Source organism: Schistosoma mansoni, chromosome W (genome assembly GCF_000237925.1).
Source record: "Schistosoma mansoni strain Puerto Rico chromosome W, complete genome".
NCBI classification, from domain to species: Eukaryota; Metazoa; Platyhelminthes; class Trematoda; order Strigeidida; family Schistosomatidae; genus Schistosoma; species Schistosoma mansoni.
In genome coordinates, this window is record NC_031502.1 from 39,955,365 (window position 1) to 39,974,809 (window position 19,445).

Genomic DNA, 19,445 nt, shown 5'->3' on the forward strand with positions numbered 1-19,445 from the left:
CTTTATTTTTTCCTTAGTTGTAAATTAGACGTACGCACTCGTGGCCTTACTGTGTTTTTCGATATATTAAAATCACACGGCAATAAATTTAAACCATTGTGGTGGCGTGAAACATTTGCTGTCATCTTCCGAGTTTTTCAACATTTCCGAATCTCTTCAGCATCATCAGAATATAACAATACCGTGACAAATATTGATCCGGAAACAGTCGATCATATTTCTTCAGTAAAAACAGCACCCTACTCGAATACATGGAATGAACAAGCTACAATCAATAATGGGGGTATTCATCATCAGGCTCTTTCAAATATGGAACGTACTGAATGGATGAATACAACTTGCAATCATACGTTATTTTCTGTTGTGGATATATTTACTCAATTTTATGATGTGTTACATGATATTCTTTTAGGTACGTCAATGATTTTCATTATATTCTTGAAAATACAGTAGTTATATATATATATATTCTTATTGTTGAATGTTTTTTATTATTAACACCATTGATCTTACAAGAAAAAGAATTCTCCGAACAGGCTTGCGAGTTTTTCCCACCGGCAATATGTGACCATTTAATTTTACAGTACTGAATATCTGTTATTCGCTTTCATTATATGATCTAATCTCCCACTCCACTGACCAGCTGATAAGTAGATAGAATTATTATCAAAACAATCCATTGCTAAGCATTGGATATTAAGATACTAGGTTAGTGAAATTATTCGATTCCACAATATATAATTTGTGATCTAGACCACTTCAGTGCATATTTCATTTGAACTAACTGTTATAACATAAGTAAGTTTGTAGTGTCTAGTTCCTTATCAAGCCCAAATTTCTAGCTTCCAGACAGACCAATGTATTCATTCTTTTCAAGCCTCACTTTGACCTTGTTAATTATTCGCTTATTAGCCCTGACTGTTTTTATATGAGCGTATGTGTGTATTGCTTACCCTAGGGTCAAACCGGAGTCAGATACTTGGGCTACAAAGGGTTGTCATATTAATTGTACTTTGTAATAAACTAACTAAAGATAAACATACGGATCACTAGGTTGTGATTACGTTGTGTAAAGGCATTGTGCACACTTTGCCAGACCTGTTAAATCCTATCCTCAGTCCATCCTAGAAGGTCGTGAGGGCACATATTTGCAACGTTTCCGAATAGAAAAAACCACTTGTCTTATACTTCCTTATTTCTGTTAATAGTTCCTCAACAGATATCGGTTTATCATGGTAACTATCTTTGAACTACACACATCTTTTCGAAAGACATCTCAGTAAATAACTGGCACTTAATATCATCGTAACAGATAATTTAGTCTATAGTACACGAAAAATATTTAATCATTGATGCAAGTTCACTGTGTTAGAGTAAATATTTTTTAAAAAGGTATTTAAGTCAATACGGGGCAATAAAAGGAAGTTTAAGTCATTTACTGTTTCAGTTCGATACACAGTTTAAGCTAAGGTTTGTGGATAAAAAAACATACTTCAAGGTGATCATTGTACAGGAATTGTAATTGTTTTATTAGTTAGGTATAGTTTATAGAAAACTAATTTCTTTTGCTTGCAATGTTTTTAATGTAGTCATTAGGTGTGACTTTCCAAGCACATATTAAGGTGCTCACTTTGTATATTGATTTCATGTACAAATATAACAATTAAGAAACCAATGTGAATTGAGTCAATTATGTGCCTTATTACAGTAAATCGATACTCTAATTGACTGTACTTGACGTTTATAATTTAATGATCCTACTGTTGACTTGCGTAATTTTTGAGTTACTTGTACCTTTGCATTTCCCGTTTTTTTTGGAACTTTTCGTGACAGTTTGTGTACTGGAAGTGATTGTGGACTGAGAGTGGGCAAACAGGCACTCAGCTTACTGACTACTAATATATGATTTCTTCCTGATATTTATTTCTATCCTGAAATCACCAGATGTAGACAGCTTGTAATTGTTTTGAATAAGGTATTTCGTTGTGAATCATGTATTCAGAACAATGTAATCCAGTCTTTATGTAGCGTATCGACCGAGTATTTAGTCTAGTGGTAGCATAATATTTGACACCGGCCATATTGTAGTGAACAGAACACGACTGGGGACAATCGAATGTATTTAAGCAAAAATTACAGACTATCTCAGTAAATTCTGATTACCAAACAATGAACAGTCAATTTGCAAATTAACAACCAATTGTTTCAATCTTCACTGTTTCTTCTCTTATTCCATTGCTCATGCATTTTCCAGACGATTGCGCTTCATTTCCGTTCTTTTCTCATCGGTCTTCTGCCAAAATACATTCTATGTCTGACCCACACCATATACTACTTATATGGATATAAGTAGACCGCACCACACTCGTCCCCCCTTTAAAGCATTCGTTCATGCGGTGGTTCTGCTCGCCATGCCACTTTCTTCTTTCACTGCAGTCTGTGCCAAACTGTTCGTGAGAATGTCGAGTCTGCGGCGCGCTGACCTCCATAGCTCCGTCGACCTGCCGGGGCACCAACATCCGCATCCACCCGGCACCTGGGACGTTCAACACCCGTACTCCACCGGCCTGCTGAGCCATCTACATCCGATGTCCGCCCAGCAGCCGCACGTCCCACTGCTCCTCTCCGTCGACAGCACCCGCTACAGCCAACGCCGCCCCGCCAGAACACTCCACTCGACGCCACCTCTCCTCACCAGACTGCCCCAACTAGCACCTCCACTCCAGACCCGCAGCGGCGTCCGCAGAACAGCACCCCTCTTCCTTCTGGTTGGCAGCGACACCAAATGTAGTGAACAGAACACGACTGGGGACAATCGAATGTATTTAAGCAAAAATTACAGACTATCTCAGTAAATTCTGATTACCAAACAATGAACAGTCAATTTGCAAATTAACAACCAATTGTTTCAATCTTCACTGTTTCTTCTCTTATTCCATTGCTCATGCATTTTCCAGACGATTGCGCTTCATTTCCGTTCTTTTCTCATCGGTCTTCTGCCAAAATACATTCTATGTCTGACCCACACCATATACTACTTATATGGATATAAGTAGACCGCACCACAATATTATCGTATCATAGTAGTATAACATAGAAACTAAATATGTTTAATTTCCCGTCATTGAAGTATTAAAGACGGGAAATCTCTTTCTGATAAATTATTGAACATTCTTGAATAACAGTTTCATTCACTACTATACAGTGCTAAAGTGTTACTTTCACTGAATTTAAATAAAAACAAAAATCACATTTTCAAAATGTGTTATATTGAGTAGAGTCCTAACTTTTCTTCTGCCTAATTGTTTTCTCAAATCGACTGAATACCCCTGTAACATAGCATTTGCTATATTAATGTACAAAAGATGGATTCATCTGTACCATTACTATTGAATTTTTACTGTATCATCTAGTGTGCCCAGGTCATTAGTCAAGAACTTCATGGATTGATGCCGTGTTTTGATCTGACCAGTTTAAGTTGTTTCCCAATACATATCTGATTCACCAGATCCCCAGAAATGCTAACTTAAAAATGATATCACGTACAGTCCGTTTCATATAGTTTTACCGATCATTTCACTTGTGAAAATGAGCTTCAATGATAATATAACTGATACAAAATGAATGTACCATTCTTTTTAAGCTAAATTCCATTAAATAACAGGTTGGTTGATTTAATAGTTAATCGGTATTTTATTTACTGTAGATGATATTTACCAACAACTTCGATGGTGCTGTTTACAAGAACATGAACAGTTGGCTCGTTCTGGAACAAGTTGTTTGGAAACCTTAATTTTATCTAATGGTAAACGATTCAATGATAAAATTTGGGAATCAACAGTAAATTTAATTGTTGATCTTTTCAAATCTACAGTACCCCATCAATTGCTAACATGGCGTCCAGTAAGTGTAAATCAGTATTCAAATTATTATTGTTAGTAATACGTTTAATCTAATATTATTCAATATTGTCAAATTAATTTTCAAATCGGATAAGTAGGTTGGAAATTGTAATTTTTTAATTATCTTGTTATAATTTGATGTAAATTTAATGAGTTATCGAATAAGAAGCACTGGAAAGTTGTCGTTATTCCCATTAGGTTCCTTTTAACAACCTAATTTGAGACATTCACCTTTATTGACAAGAATAGTGATGGGTTAGATTCAACTGATTTTTTAATCTCAACTGTCTCGTGATGAAATTCATCTGCTTTCTAGTTTTGTCAGCACTTTTACTCGTTCTATCGAACGTGTTAAGTTCCAAGAGCATGGGTTTGATTTCCAACGAGCAATTTTGAATTTGAAAAGTTCTTGGACTAGAACGTGGACTAGTTCATGGTACTAGTCTATTGGGCTTCAATTTCTCAATGCTCAATTATGTTTTTCGAATATTCGTCACTCTTTTGTATAGTTATCTTTGAGTTAGAGACTTTCAGACTAAATCCAACCTACTAGCGAATACTGCTTTTAAGAAAATATGCGTAACAAAATGTTTTTCTGTACTTGACATCTTAACATACTGTCAAGATGAAACTAAGTTTCTTTTGTCTACTATAAATTAATTATGTTGTAAAATACAAAGTTGGAATATTATCCACCAAGCAGGCGGTTATTTGTATTTAGTCATGGTAATTATCTTATTTCACATGTGATATAATTTAGGAAACTATCAAACAACTTTGCCATCAAATAAGCATTTTTCTAAATGGTGGAAGTAGACTTTTTAAGTTGGTGACATAGATTTTTGTAATACCTAAAATGTCTTTCCTAATTTATCTATCAAGTATATAGGTTTGTTTACTCAATTTTTAATCATAGTCTTATTAGGTGCGAATGCTGCTCAAACCTGAATAGGTATAACGAGGTTCGAACTCGAGATCTAGCGATTTCAAAGTGAATGCTTCAACCATTAAAAAACGTACAGTTTTCTTACTGCATCAAATACTAGTAATGGTACACTATTTGCATGCACACTCTGTTTAGAAACACTTCAGTGTATTCATGACACAAACTGTGCCACTTCATCCAAATGAGTATGCCTAGGGACATAGCTTTGTGTAAAGTGCCAAATAACTTTCATGTATTTATTTATTTATATTCATTATTGTAAATAGGAACAAATGCCAATTGAAATCAATGATCAAACTATTGCCACATCATTTGTAAATACCAATCAAAAATCTATACCTGGTCATGTTGCTAGAGCACATTTATTCGCTGATTTACTCAATAAATGTGTAGTACAATATGAATTAATACAAACAGTTGATCATATTTTATTTTATTCAGCTCATAGTAGAAATGAAGATATTCATTATTTACATGAAGCACGTCGATTAGCCGTTGCATCTTATCCAGCATTTGAAGTTGCTTTACAAGCGGCTACATCATCAAATCAACCAACATTATTCACTTCACCATCTTTCCTTACTAAAGATAGTAATGGTAATAATAATACAGGAAGTAGAATATCAGTAGATATTATTAATCATGATTATTTGAGTACAAACAAAACTATGACTAATCATAAAGATGGTCTACGTAAGTGTTTTCTTATTTATGTTATCCTCCCGCTTAAAGTTTTCATTAGTTAAATAAGTTTAGTGAACCACCTCATAAATTATCAGTTGCTTTCACAATTTTATTTTCCGAAAACAAAATCCATATTTTCACAGTTGAAATTACAACTCGATCTAAACTAGATCACTATTGAAAACTGGAAGCCCCAGACGGCCGTTCCGTTCTAGTATGGGACTCTTCAGCAGTGCGCCTCCACGATCCCACACTCGTGACCCGAGCTCAGTACCTCCGGTTTTTCACGATAACGCTTAACTTCTAGATCACTGAGCCGGGATCCGACAGTGTTAATGTCGAAGTTCAATCAATTCATGATCTTGCGCAACCCTTCATGTATTAGCTGAAGTAGATAACTGTTTTCATCCTACATGGATTGAACTCCACTGGTCACGGCTTCTCACTAAAACTTCTAGGGTTACATCTTGAAGCCAGTTGCTAGTGAGCAGTTGGTTATTATCAGTATGGGAGTTTATGGAGATTGTAGTATTTTCACAGCTGAAATCACGATGCCGGCTCAGTGGTCTAGAGGTTAAGCGTTTTCGTGAAAGACCGTAGGTCCTGAGCTCGAGTCCCAAGTGCGGGATCTTGGTTGCGCACTGTTGAAGAGTCCCATACTAGGATGAAACGGCTGTCTGGTGCTTCCAGTTTTCAATAGTGATCTAGTTCACATCGACTTGTGATTTCAACTGTCGAAATGTTAAAATCTCCACAAATTCCCATACTGATAAAAATTCATATTATCAATTACAGCAACTATGATTAGGATCAGTGTCTGAAAACTGAAAGGTACTTTCATTCAAACTTTTTCTGAACTAATTAAGGATGATAAACTGTTATTTAGGGATTAGTTTTGTATTCGTTGTTAAAATATTAACCACATATTAGAACCCTAATTAACAATAGTCACTACTGTAAGAAATATTTGAATTACAAAGCTGGACAAAATAAAGTAGAATTATAATCAATGATTTATTAAGTAGGCTTATTATGATAACAAAAGTGAATTAACCCATCCATTCATTGCTATCCTTGGTAAAAGGAGTTCACTTCTGTGAATACACCAAATCCATTTTGTTTTGAAGTTTTGTTGAACATAACGTCTAGACTTATGTGGAAAACAGTCCAGATCCTGTAACTCTTAAGTTTATCATATAGTCAAGCGTAACTTTCTTTATATTAGACATTTTCATTATCTATGTATTTCATCGAATAATTTACTTTATAAGCTAGTCCATATTTAGATTCATTTCGTTATTAACTAAGTAAACAAGTTATAAAATAATAATAATAATGGCTGCTTATTGTATACTTCACAATTGAAGTAAATTTGCCAATGAACTGTACTTTTCTCCATTTAAAAAGGTTTTATCGTGCTTCTGTGAGATTATACAGAAATGACTATTTTGATGGTCATTTGAATTGTTACATATTGTCTCTAGGTCGTTTGAATGAGATTCAGGCTAGGTACTCATTTATTCTAGATAAAATAGTTTACTTCTCAAACATATGGTTTAGTGAAAAAGTAACTGAATTGCAAAAATTATCTCTGACTTGATCGGTCGAAAATTTCGAATTGTTTATTTTCGATTCATTTTTCAGCCTTATGGATATTTTCTGTTGAACTCAATATAACTTTGCCACTATTTATTCTGTTGTAGACATTTTAGATTCTTCTGAAAACTTTAATGTACTTGGAGATGAAAAGGCTAGTACTCAATGCTTTTATGAAACTAATTTAAATAATACAAATCAGTTAATCGGAGCTAGTCCGTTACCGTTTGATCCCCGAGGTATGTATCCTCATTTGTCACCACAACAACGTCTTACTTTGGCAAAGTGTCTGTTAGATTCACATGCATTCGCTAAAAAATTTAATTCAGATGATGAACAACGAAATATTCTGTTTCAAGCCGGTTAGTCTTTATGTTTTTATAATAATCTGTCATTGATAATAGCGTATTTCTAACAAATTTTAAACGTTGTATACTCACTCTTGAATGTACCCAATTTAAGTAGTGAAATACTATTTCTATCGAACAAGGAAACATTTCACTAAAACCGATACTTACAGCATACAACGTTATCTGTCCTGTCCTACGTTGTAAAGCTTTTCAAATCAAACAATTACTTAGTAAGTTGTTTCCTACACAATATATTTACTTCACCATTAGTACTCAATCTGCTATTTGGCCTCATTTCAGTAATTACAGTCATGATTAGAATACATAAGCACACAGTCTAGTAATGTTACTGCTGAAGCCTGTTATTTTACTTCACTTTATGTTATTTATAAGTCATAAATTATCAGAATACTATTAACCAAAGATGCTGGTTAATTAAGAAAAAATTAAGCAGTGTAATTCAATCAATAAGTACTATGTTTCTATTCTGCATGAAGTTTAACAACTTTTGAACCATTCATTTTAAATTTTGGAATTATTGTGTTTAATCGTTTCATAGAATCCACTTTTTTAAAATAAAAAAAAACAATTTTCACAAGGACAACAAACTCATCCACTGAAATGTTTTAAATGTTTTAATAAAACTAATTTAACACCTTTTTTTCTTAGCTGTCCCTGTACTTTATTAGCTGATTACAGTACTTTGATGTTTAAGTAGGCATCAAATCTCTTAACCAGCTTGGTTTGTGATATTTGTTATTGTCCTACGTTCTCCTAAACATTTCATGGCTGTTTTAATAGTCTTATGAAAAATATATGGATGGTTCGGTTATCAACATATAATCATTAGTCCTAGCACTTACTCTACATAGAAAAGTCTAATTGAACAATAGTTAAACAATAAAGATCACATCAAGTTGTAATAAAGTATAATTAACTCATTGGACTAATTTCCAAATCCCGACCAGATAGGTTTCAAAAGACAGAATCACTAACCAACTGATTCACAGTATCTCTTGTAAAATTAAAATTGTTATTGTTATACTAAATATTTATTCTACATGCCGTTACTGCGTTACTCATTAGTTAATTAATTATTGATTAAAAGTAAGCTGATAAAGTTCACAAGGTGAACAATAGAACTACGCCGTCTTTTATTGTTTTGAATTATATATATGAAAAACTAGTCATTCTTTTAACTAAATGGTAATTTTTCACTATACCACAAGTTTACTTGTGTCGTACCACTTTATCATTTTCACAACCAGTTTGATAGCGATCAATCAGAGGTGGGAGTTCACTACCTGTAAAAAAAACAGTACAATCCTATCTTTTACCCATGATCAATTGTTTTCTTTATTCAATTACGTATGCTGCCTTTGTTTTTGTTTGTTGTCTGAAAAGAATTGATTTTTTGTATCTAATAGTCACTTTGATCATTTAAACGTTACGTAACCACAGTGATAGAACAAATGTAATATAAATCGTTTGTAACAAAATGTTAATATACAAATTAGAAATTTTCCTCTTTTGTCAGAATTTCATTTCTATTCCCATTTTTTTCTTGGTTTTTAAATGTTACAGCATAAATTAAACTAAATAAACTGTAACTATTCTATGATCATATTTTTTTATTTAAACACATAAATATTGGTACAAAGGAGCACCAGATATATATGCGCCTCACAAATCTCATTCGATTTGTGTGAGGGCTGTGATAATTCCCGGGTGCCCAAATCGAAGCATGTGGTTTTCTTAGGGGTCACATCCGAAGCCTTTGACCTAAAGATCTGATCCACATGGCAGTAGAGGATCGTGAGGAGATACAGTCCCATGGTAGCCGGTGACCAACGATTGATTCATATGCCATTTGTTCCCTCAGGATACTGGAGCCCATGTGCACCATTGGATTGGAATCAGGGTTTTCCAACTCCCCTAGGTGGACTCACCGTGTCCACTAACCCGGTTAAAGCTCCGGATATTCGCTTTTCATCCTCTCAAATTCGTAAACAACACCCTCGCCACGAGAAAGAAGTGAGTAGGACTTCCCTGGCAAAGGTTGTATACGCGTGGTCGTGTGAGAGCATTTGGAGAGGGAGAGCGGACTCTCCTTTCTCTCGGCCGTACCAGGGCATTTGGGGTTTTTAAATGCTTTTATTATTATTTCGTTTGTTTTTAAGAGAATGAACATTTATGATTTCATAATTTTCCAAATTTAATTTAATTTTCTATTCTAGGTTTCAAAGTTAAAGCTAAACCGAATTTATTAAAACAAGAAACACATAGTTTATTATGTGCTTTACGTATATTATTTCGTTTAGCTGAGGAAGCAAGTGATATACGTGAACAAGTGAGTAATAAATTAATTAGTTTCTTTATTTTAAAAAATTCCCATAGAATAATTCAAAAAACAAGGTCTAGTTGAGGGAACAATTGTTTTCAATAACTTCATCATCAGACTCTACAGTTATGTCAACAATGATTGTGATATTTTACAAAGCCAAAAATAAACCATACATTAATAAATTTTTATCAGAAGTAGGTTTTGTAGAGATTTTAGTGATTTTATATAGTTGAGATCATGAGTCAATTGAAGCTAGAACACCATGGAAAACCTGGAAACACTGGGCGGCTGTCCAACTATATAAAATTAATGAATTTGACAATGTTATATGTTAAAAAATAGTGAAATTTTACATTTGTAACGACATAAACACTCCAAGATTGTGTTATTTGCTAAATTAGAAAAGCCATCTAATAAAGGTCAAAATGGTTCGAAGTAACGTGTTAAGTTACAATGCATATAATAATAATACAATAAGTCATGTGAATAAAATACATAGTGAGAAAATTTCTCCTTGACCTTTCTAATTTACAAACAATACAGTTTTGAAGTATATATGTTGTAACAGATGCAAAAGTTCACTATTTTTAACATACACAACATTATCAAATTCATAATATATGGCTTATTTCGGGTTTTTTTTAAAAATATCACAATCATTATTGACATAGCTGTAGAGCCTGATGATGAAGTTATTGAAAATAATTGTTCATTCAACTATTCCCTGTTTTTGAATTGATTTCTTGTTTGACACTTGTTTTTATTTTTTTGGAAAGATATAATCAATTTTTATTGATCTTCTGATATGTGGTATATGTATGGTGTATTGTCAGACATATTCTCCCGTCATAACAAATTGACATCAATTTTTGTGATTGAATATTCGGAGCAGTTACGTTTTCAATCAGTTAGCTTCGGGTTCTGACCTCTCTCTCCATCTGTCACCTACTTCGATTTGCGCAACTGGGTGTTGTTATTTTTCCTCATATTTACAAAATGTGACTCAAAGCTAAGTATATAAACCCATACTTGATAAGTGAAGTACTAAAGATGTTAATTAAGTTATTGGTTATTTAGTTGAATTTTCATTTTTATCATCTACCTTCAATGTATAGTTACAATTTCTTTCTTTATTCAAGCAACTTTATCAGAAAGTAAGTGTGAAGACAATATTGTAAATAGTTGGGGTTTACATAGTTATCTTAACGAATGGTTAACTCTTGAGTTTTGAAGTTATATTGTATTTTTATTCCATTAAGTAATTCTTTCATCTCGATTCATTTTGTCCATACCTATTCTTTTCTGCTAATATCATTGATACATTTACTCTTTCATCAACTCTTGTGTAACAACATGAAAATCAAATTAATTTTTTCATGTAGAACTAATAAGTAACCCTAATTATGAAATAGTGAAATCATTAACTTAAAAGTAACAGCAATAAATTTATAAGTTAGGTAATATGATTTTATCAACTAATCAGACCTAGTTAGATTGAAGTCATCAAAGAATTATTTCCTTCTATTTTGATAAATCATTAATCTAATGAATAATTTTCCGAAGGGGTTTTGTGGAGATTTAGTATTTTCATAGTTGAAAGCATGAGTCAATTGAAGCTAGACCACCAAGGAAAACCTGAAAGCACTGGACGGCCGTTTCGTCCTATTGTAGGACTCCTCGCGAGGCGAGGTCGTGGATGCGCACTGCTGAAAAGTTCCACAATAGGACGAAACGGTCGTCCAGTGCTTTTAGGTTTTCCATGGTGGTCTAGCTTCAATTGACTCATGATTTCAACTGTGAGAATAATTTTCTCTATATTTATAAAAAGTAAATATTTTTTTGCTAGTTTATAATTATGAATGTTGCTACATCTCATTGGAATCACGTAATTGATCTAAGTTAGAAAACCATCGAAAACCTGAAAACACTAGACACGAGATGCCTCAGCCAATACTTTATATTTTCGCTTTAAACTAAAATAATGAATAAGCCGTTTAATTTCTTTCTTCTTTTCTCACTTCCTTTTTTATAAATAGGCTGATGAATTATTGGACCATGTTATATTGGATGCTTTTCATTATTATCACGGTTTAATTATTGATGGGCATCGACATGCATGGGATCCTTGTTTAGTATTAATTATTACACAATTAATTCAATTATCACCTTCATCAAGATTTCATAAACATGCTACTTGTCTATATCCTGGTCTATGTGATTTAGTTGCAATGGCTGGTGGCATTTCACCACAAGTTGCTGCTTTAATGCGTGTTTTTCTGTTACGTTGTGGAACCTTCTTTATACCTATGACCAATGCTGGTGGTGGTAGCAATAGTTGTATGAAAATAGAAAATTCTTCATAAAAAAACGTATAAATTTACATGTGTATCTTTCTGTTTTGGTTGATTACCAGATAATTCATTTTAAATATGCTGGAGTGCCAAAGAAAGAAATATCTATATGAGCGATGGGATATATATATATATATATGTCTGAATGTTTCTGATTCAATAATTTTATTTATCCTAACCACTTCTCTTATATAATTATCTTTCATTGTTGTTCACTATTAGGTTCTTATTATTAGAAAAGTTCAAAAATGTATCATCGTAATCATTATTTTGTTTACTTGTTTATGTACGTGTGTGTGTTGTTCATTTTTTCTTCTTCAATTAAAATTCTCTCTTTAAATTTACATTCCATAAAATTTGTGATAAAAGTGGGTTAGTATTCCTTTTCTTCGTCCTCTTTTTCTTTTTTAAAAAAGGAAAGAAACCAATTAATTATTTTATTTATTTGAAATGATCTACCAATTTCATTACCTTTAACATGTGTCATCAGTTCTTTTTTTTCATTTGTCAATTTTGTCGAAGGAAAGAAAAAGGACAACTTATATGATCTATATCAACATTAATTTATTCAATAATTCAGTGCCTTTTTGATAAAATAAAAAGTTTTTTATGACTGAACAATCGACGACTACGATGATGACGACAACAGCGACGATGATGATGATGATGATGACGGTGATAATTTGATGTAATGTTTTGTTATAATTATTGTTTCACTTATTTTGTTGTGTTTTAGTTTTTGTTTGTTTATATAAATTATAAAAATTAATAACCAATTAGTGAAGAATTGTTTCACTTTTGTTTCACTTTTTTGTTGAAATTTATTGACATAACAATATTGTCTAAATGAACATATGAAAATACTATACCATCTTTTATCCTTTCCCATTGCATATCATTATGTGGTTGTTCATTGTTATCTTCTTTATGATCATTATCATCATTGTATGGAATTAAGAAAAGAATAATAATAAATATTCTATCACATAACTACTGTAGTTGTTCACATGTTAAATTTTTCTCTTGTAATTTAATTGATTTATTTCACCTGTCAATGGCTGTGCGATTTCACCAAGAAATATATATTCATATTTACAATGATTTTGTCTCTTTTTTTGCGTGTGCATTCCCCTCATCTTTTCATTAACCGGGTCTTGTCTCTTTCGTCATGTTGTGTTTTCTTTTCTTTTTATGTGAATATTGTATTATATTCTTTTCGGATGAAAACTTCTAATCCAGATTCAAACAATATGGAACATCCTGTTCCCCTGTCCATCACTAATACGATTGTAATTGCCATCAATTTTTTTGTATTCATGATAGTGATTGGTTAGCTGATTACTTAATTGTTGTTGTGGTGGTGATTATCGTTTGTACTGTTATCAATTTTCTCGTATTCTTTTCAAATGTACTGAAACATATAACTCTGTTTACTTTTTTATTTGTTTATTTTCACTTGTTTCTGGTTTATTCTGGGAACATTTCCTGTGTGAATAAATTTGTTCTGTTTGTGTATTCATTTGTAGGCTATTCATTATTTTATCGTTTTAGAGCAATAAAAAGTTACTTATTACCTATTATCATTATTACTACTATTGTTCTTACTATCTTGATGACTATGTTTAAATATTCTTTTGAATATTATCCTTTTAAAATAATAACAATAATCGTCCAGTGTAAACAAAAAGGTCATTTATAAAATTAAATAAATTTTTCTTATCATTATTTATTTTTGTACTTTGTAGTTAACATTTAAATCGTATCACTAGATAGTATCTCTTAAAAGATCACATCTAGTTTGAATTGTATATTTATCACTAAACAATACTACTGATCTAAGAACTTGTGCAAAAGTAGTATGTAATCGGTAATTAATCAGAGTTAATCTTAACCATTGTAGGACATAATACGGTCAACCAATTATCGCCAACACAGAGCATGGTGTAGATACTCAGTGGTCTACATTTCCACATATAAACATAACAAGATAACTAACAAAAGAGGTCGGAGGAATGTGCTAAGACTGTTAGTGAGAAAGGTTCAATATTACGAATATAGTTCCAAAAGACAGTGGAAGGGTATGTATGTAGGTGTTCTGGAATTCAAGAGTCAAGGTAAGATGAAGCGTAGATACATCTGCACCATTGTGAGGGATTCTGAGCAATTTTATACAGTCTCTAACCAATGATAGCTTTTCCTTCAAGAACTCAAACAGCGTAGTCTGGATCTACCAGATGGACAATCTATGACTTCATGGGGTGATGTTCTAACTTAGGCGCCTGCAGCTCTCGACCCACTTTTACATCGGGAAACATCGCCCATCAAGGTATTTAGTGGTTAGGGATATCTAACATCTTCCAGAGACTTCAGTCGACAAAGATTCATTGCCTCATTTACCAGTTTCTTAACTTTGCTTAACACTCTATAACTAACCTAAACATTGCTAACTCGGTCTTTCCACAAAATGTAAGCATTGTTTACAGCTATAAAATAATACAGAATGGACTGTTGTACAGTATGCACGCTTTTAATTGACAGGGACACCTCACTTACGCCATAGGTGACATCAGTTTTCTAAACCCTACCAAGCCCTTGGAATCCTTAGAAAGATTCCAAACCTTCAGGGTTGGTGATACTCCTAAAGTAAATGAAGCGTTCAATACCTTCAAGTACTTCACTACCGTGAAGCAAATTATCTCAATGCATTGTAAAGTATCCAATATAACAGTAGTATCAATGGTAATATGGAAGATTAGAAACAGAGATTATAAAAGCATGAAAAATACTGAAACCCATAATCTAGAAGTAAATGTTTATACGCTAACATGACCGATTTTGAGTCGTGTCTCGTAAAATCTGTCCAACTGATTATCACGATTGTCACTCAGATCCCAACCAATTAGTCTGAACACACCTAGACAGCTCAGAAGGATAATCGGTGAGTTCTTAGATGGATTTTACCTGATGTAGGGTGGTTTGAGGCAGTCATTATGGAGTCCTGGACCTATGTTTCGTGCTAGTTGACTAGCATCAGCAATATGTAACTTCAGCCTTGAAGGGAATCATACTTTCTATGAGGTTCAAATCTGTATTGTATATCTCACCTCTACAAATAAGGATGTGTCAGCTAGGTATTCGAGGGGACCAATTTGCTTCGAAAAGTATTGTTTACAATGCTCAGACTCATAGTCTGGTATGCACATCGTAATTTGGTTGATAGAGCACAAGACGAACACGAAATTAGTCACTATTTAGTGATCAGTCAAGTTTCCACACTACCAAGAATTTCACTCTGTAACATTGTACCTCAAACCGGCGATTTTATTAGATTATATTATCCCCTATTTTCTGGCCAATTTAAAGATTTCTCTACTTAATCCCCGACCAACATAATACATCGGTTTGTTCATGATTCAAACATTTTACTCATAAGCTAAACAATTTACTTGTCTTAAATTTTGCATTTTAACTTCAACAGTATTCACAATATTTACACTACACGATTTTGGTATTTATAAAATACCAACTACACTAGCAATATGTAAATATTTTCCTCTCGTCATGACCACTTCACTATTTAATAGCAACATACAAGGAACTCCCATGGCGAATATTGTCAATTTTAACAGACACTTGAATATCTCTTCTGTCACATGGATCGGTGAACTCAAAAGAAATCTATCAAATCCTCTCAAAATATTGACTATAGTGAAACGATTTACTGCTTATTACGTCAAGAACTTAACCATCGCATTTCCGAACAGGAATTTTATTTGATAAAGTAACATAAATTCAAATGTATCTGTCTTATAAATGAATTAACGAATACAAAAAGAAGTTAATAGAACAACTCATCTGACTACAATTTGAAGAATATCGTATAAAATGTCATGTGATATATCAGTTGAACTTTTTTATGCTTTATCGGTGATTAATTTTAAACAAACTGCATTCCCACACAGACACTATGTTCACAGTTCAATGTGTAAATTGATGTTTAATTACGACTTTGTGATGTCGGCCTATTTTGTTGACGTACATGATAAAATATAAGGATAGATATGACAATAATTAAAACAATGATAATTGGTAATAATGTACTAAGTGTTGTAATGAATGCATAATGAATATTTTGTAATTTTTGATTATTATGATTAATATTATTTTCAATGTTAAATTGATCAGGCTCTTCCCAACGACCATTTATTTTTCTAATTATATTACCATTTTTATCATGTAATTCATTTGAACTTGATTCAATGAAATTATTTGAATCACTTAATTTAAATAAATGTGAATCAAATGAAAGCTATTTGCAAAAAATAAAGAATAGTTGTATGGTAAATATATGTCTATAGAAGGATAGAAAAGATTGCATCATAAAGTTATTTTAAACTCCAATTACTAAGTGAGGTTACCTAATAATCAGGAGGTTAGAGAAGAATCGAAAGATGGAAATCAAATCTGAAATCACGAGTCAATTGGAGCTAGACCACCATCGAAAACATGGAAGCACTGGACGGCCGTTTCGTCCTGTTATGGGACTCCTCAGCAGCGTGCGTCCACGATCCCACACTCGCGAGATTCGAACCCAGTCTCGCGCCAGAACACTTAACCGATAGACCACCGAGCCGGCACCCAACGTTATTAATGTCTAACCCCAACCAATCCACGAAATTTGAGCAACCGTTCACCAATTGTCTTCAGTGAGTTGTTATCTCACAACAGACGTGGTTGAACTCCACTGGTCACTGCTTCACACTAGAACGGTTGCTCAAATTTCGTGGATTCGTTGAAGTTAGACATTAACAACGTTGGATGCCGGCTGAGTGGTCTAGTGGTTAAGAGCTCTGGCGCGAGATTGGTAGGTCCTGGGTTCGAATCTCGCGAGTGCTGGATCGTGGATGCGCACTGCTGAGGAGTCCCACAACAGGACGAAACGGCCATCCAGTGCTTCCAGGTTTTCCACGGTGGTCTAGCTTCAATTGACTCATGATTTCAACTATGAAAAATACTGAGATCTCCACAATACCCCTTCTGAAATCAAATCTATCAAGTGGATAATTATCTTTCATAATTCTGATCCGTAAATTATTCTCATCCTTCTACACTTCTCTAAACCCCTGATTATCGCGTAACCTCATATGATGAATAGAGAATAATAATTTTTATCAAAAAAAGAATGTGTACACTTAATAGAGATGTATAAAAAGTTTTTAGTTTTAACAATAAAAAGACAACAAACCGAGCAATTTATATGTCGATGTTAAACAAATGGAGTCACCTTAATTTTTTATGTTTTCTAGTATTTATTAGCAAGAATTGCTTTTATAAGCAAAGATGGATAAATAGTGGCTAGAAGTAGAATCCAGAACGTGCTTTTCATTCTATTTGGGACTCATCATCTAGATGTACCTATATCTCAGAGTTTATGTTCACTCTGGGACTCGAACCCAGTACCGTTCGCTTCAAACACCATCGCGTTATCTACTCAGCTACCGAATTCTAACAGCCATTTGCTTGTGAATTGAGGCTATATCGAGGCAATACGCACAGTATGCACATATGACAATCAGAGACTGACCAGATGCAGTCCTAAAACATCAATGGGAAGATTCAGACAAACAATACTAAGTGAATTTACAACTCAGTTTAATTGGTACAAATCTGACTATTAATTTAACTGTAAAAATAAGTTATGTAAAACTTGGTGTATTTTGTTAGTCCAATAAATATGTATCACTAGACTTTGGCTTATTATTTCGTGACTTTTCTCTTGGATTCAAGATTCTGTTTAAATTCAGCCTGAGGTTATTAGGGGCGGCTAGACAATCTAGTCGAACGTTCATTAAGTAGACTTATTAACATTAACAAAAAAAAACAACTAAATAATTCAAATACTGGTGTCGGATTAAATGATTAGAATTATGTTAAAACAAAAGTGTACGTTTGTAAATTGAAAACTAATTGGTTAAGTGAAAATGATCAGAATACACTTTGACCAATAATATTAATAACATTGTAGTGAATGAGAAGTGAAGTGGAGAAAACCAGTTTGCTGTTTAATGAAAAATGCAGTATGTATTTGAAAACCATACATTAATACATCATTTGTACATCTTCCATTAATTGTCTCTTACAAACTTCATCATCCCTTCATTTATGTTGTTATTAAAATTATTCTATGTTTATATTCCTGTTCTCATCAATTTGATATTCTCAACCTTCTGCTGCTAGACATTCGACTTCTAATTTGTGTTACATACTACTTATGTTGGTAGACATAAGTAGCATACACCGCAACATAACTTTGGGAGTATTTTACACTAGATGAGTTTTTGAAAATTTTGTTTCAACTAGTATCTTAAACTTTTAATAACTATTAACATAGAGAATCTCTAATTCTGGTCTCATTTCTTACTAATTAAAATGCATTTCTCTTTGTACTCCTAATCAGAAAATTTTCCACTATATTGGTTGTAATATTTTCATCAGTTTTCAAAGTTTTTTTAGTGTGAACAAAAAGATTTCTCGAATTATAAATTCATTTTTTGACAAGGAAAGGACAAAGGTGTCATGAGTTTCTTCTGGACGCATAAACTAAAGTTATAAGTTTGGATCGCTATATATGTAGGGGACGGGACCAAACCCCATTGTGAAATGACGAAAGGATGCGGTAGATCGCTCTAAAGCATTTGTTTATATCTACAATACGACGAACCTCAACAAGGTTTACCAAAGTAGAGCTATGCATTATCTTTGTTTGGTCCTTCCCTAACCAAGCTGAGAGATGTTCATTCATTTTCTGGCTTAGTCGCCTCATAGTACGCTTCGTAGTAAAATACAAATCGTTTAGAGTGATCTATTGTCATTTCCCAATGAGGTTCTATCTTGTCTTCTACATATAGTAGAAGCTATGGAAATCCAGATCTATAACTCTAGTGTATATATTCAAAAGAAATTCGTGACATTCCTGTACCTTCTTTGGCCAAATATGACTTACTTACGCCTGTTACCCCTCGACGAGGAGTATAGGCCGCACACCAGTATTCTCCATCCAACTCTGTCCTGGGCAATCCTTTTCAGTTCTTTCTAGTTAACATCCATCCTTTTCACATCTGCTTCAATCTCCTGGTGTAATGTGTTCTTTGGCCTTCCGCTTTTCAGCTTCCCTTCCGGATTCCAAGTTAGGGATTGCCTCGTGATGCAGTTTGTGATTTCCTTAATGTATGCCCGATCTACTTGCAACAACTTTTCCTAATTTCCTCTTCA

General features: G+C 33.3%; 2 protein-coding genes across 2 annotated transcripts in view; one reads left to right on the forward strand and one right to left on the reverse strand.

The window, feature by feature from the left end:
* Nucleotides 1-12,185, forward strand: part of Smp_135280 (putative brefeldin A-inhibited guanine nucleotide-exchange protein) — a gene marked incomplete at both ends in the record, with an annotated part of 39,456 nt that extends 27,271 nt beyond the window's left edge. The window contains 7 exons of the mRNA XM_018789679.1: nucleotides 18-183; nucleotides 298-412; nucleotides 3,707-3,903; nucleotides 5,115-5,541; nucleotides 7,236-7,490; nucleotides 9,716-9,828; nucleotides 11,859-12,185. Of these exons, the coding sequence (XP_018655097.1) occupies nucleotides 18-183; nucleotides 298-412; nucleotides 3,707-3,903; nucleotides 5,115-5,541; nucleotides 7,236-7,490; nucleotides 9,716-9,828; nucleotides 11,859-12,185 (1,600 nt within the window). The remainder of the gene's footprint in view (nucleotides 1-17; nucleotides 184-297; nucleotides 413-3,706; nucleotides 3,904-5,114; nucleotides 5,542-7,235; nucleotides 7,491-9,715; nucleotides 9,829-11,858) is intronic.
* Nucleotides 12,186-16,170: 3,985 nt separating this feature from the next.
* The window catches only part of Smp_135290 (hypothetical protein), a gene marked incomplete at its 3' end in the record, with an annotated part of 51,368 nt that continues 48,093 nt past the window's right edge, over nucleotides 16,171-19,445 (reverse strand). The window contains exon 15 of the mRNA XM_018789680.1: nucleotides 16,171-16,482. Within this exon, the coding sequence (XP_018655098.1) occupies nucleotides 16,171-16,482 (312 nt within the window). The remainder of the gene's footprint in view (nucleotides 16,483-19,445) is intronic.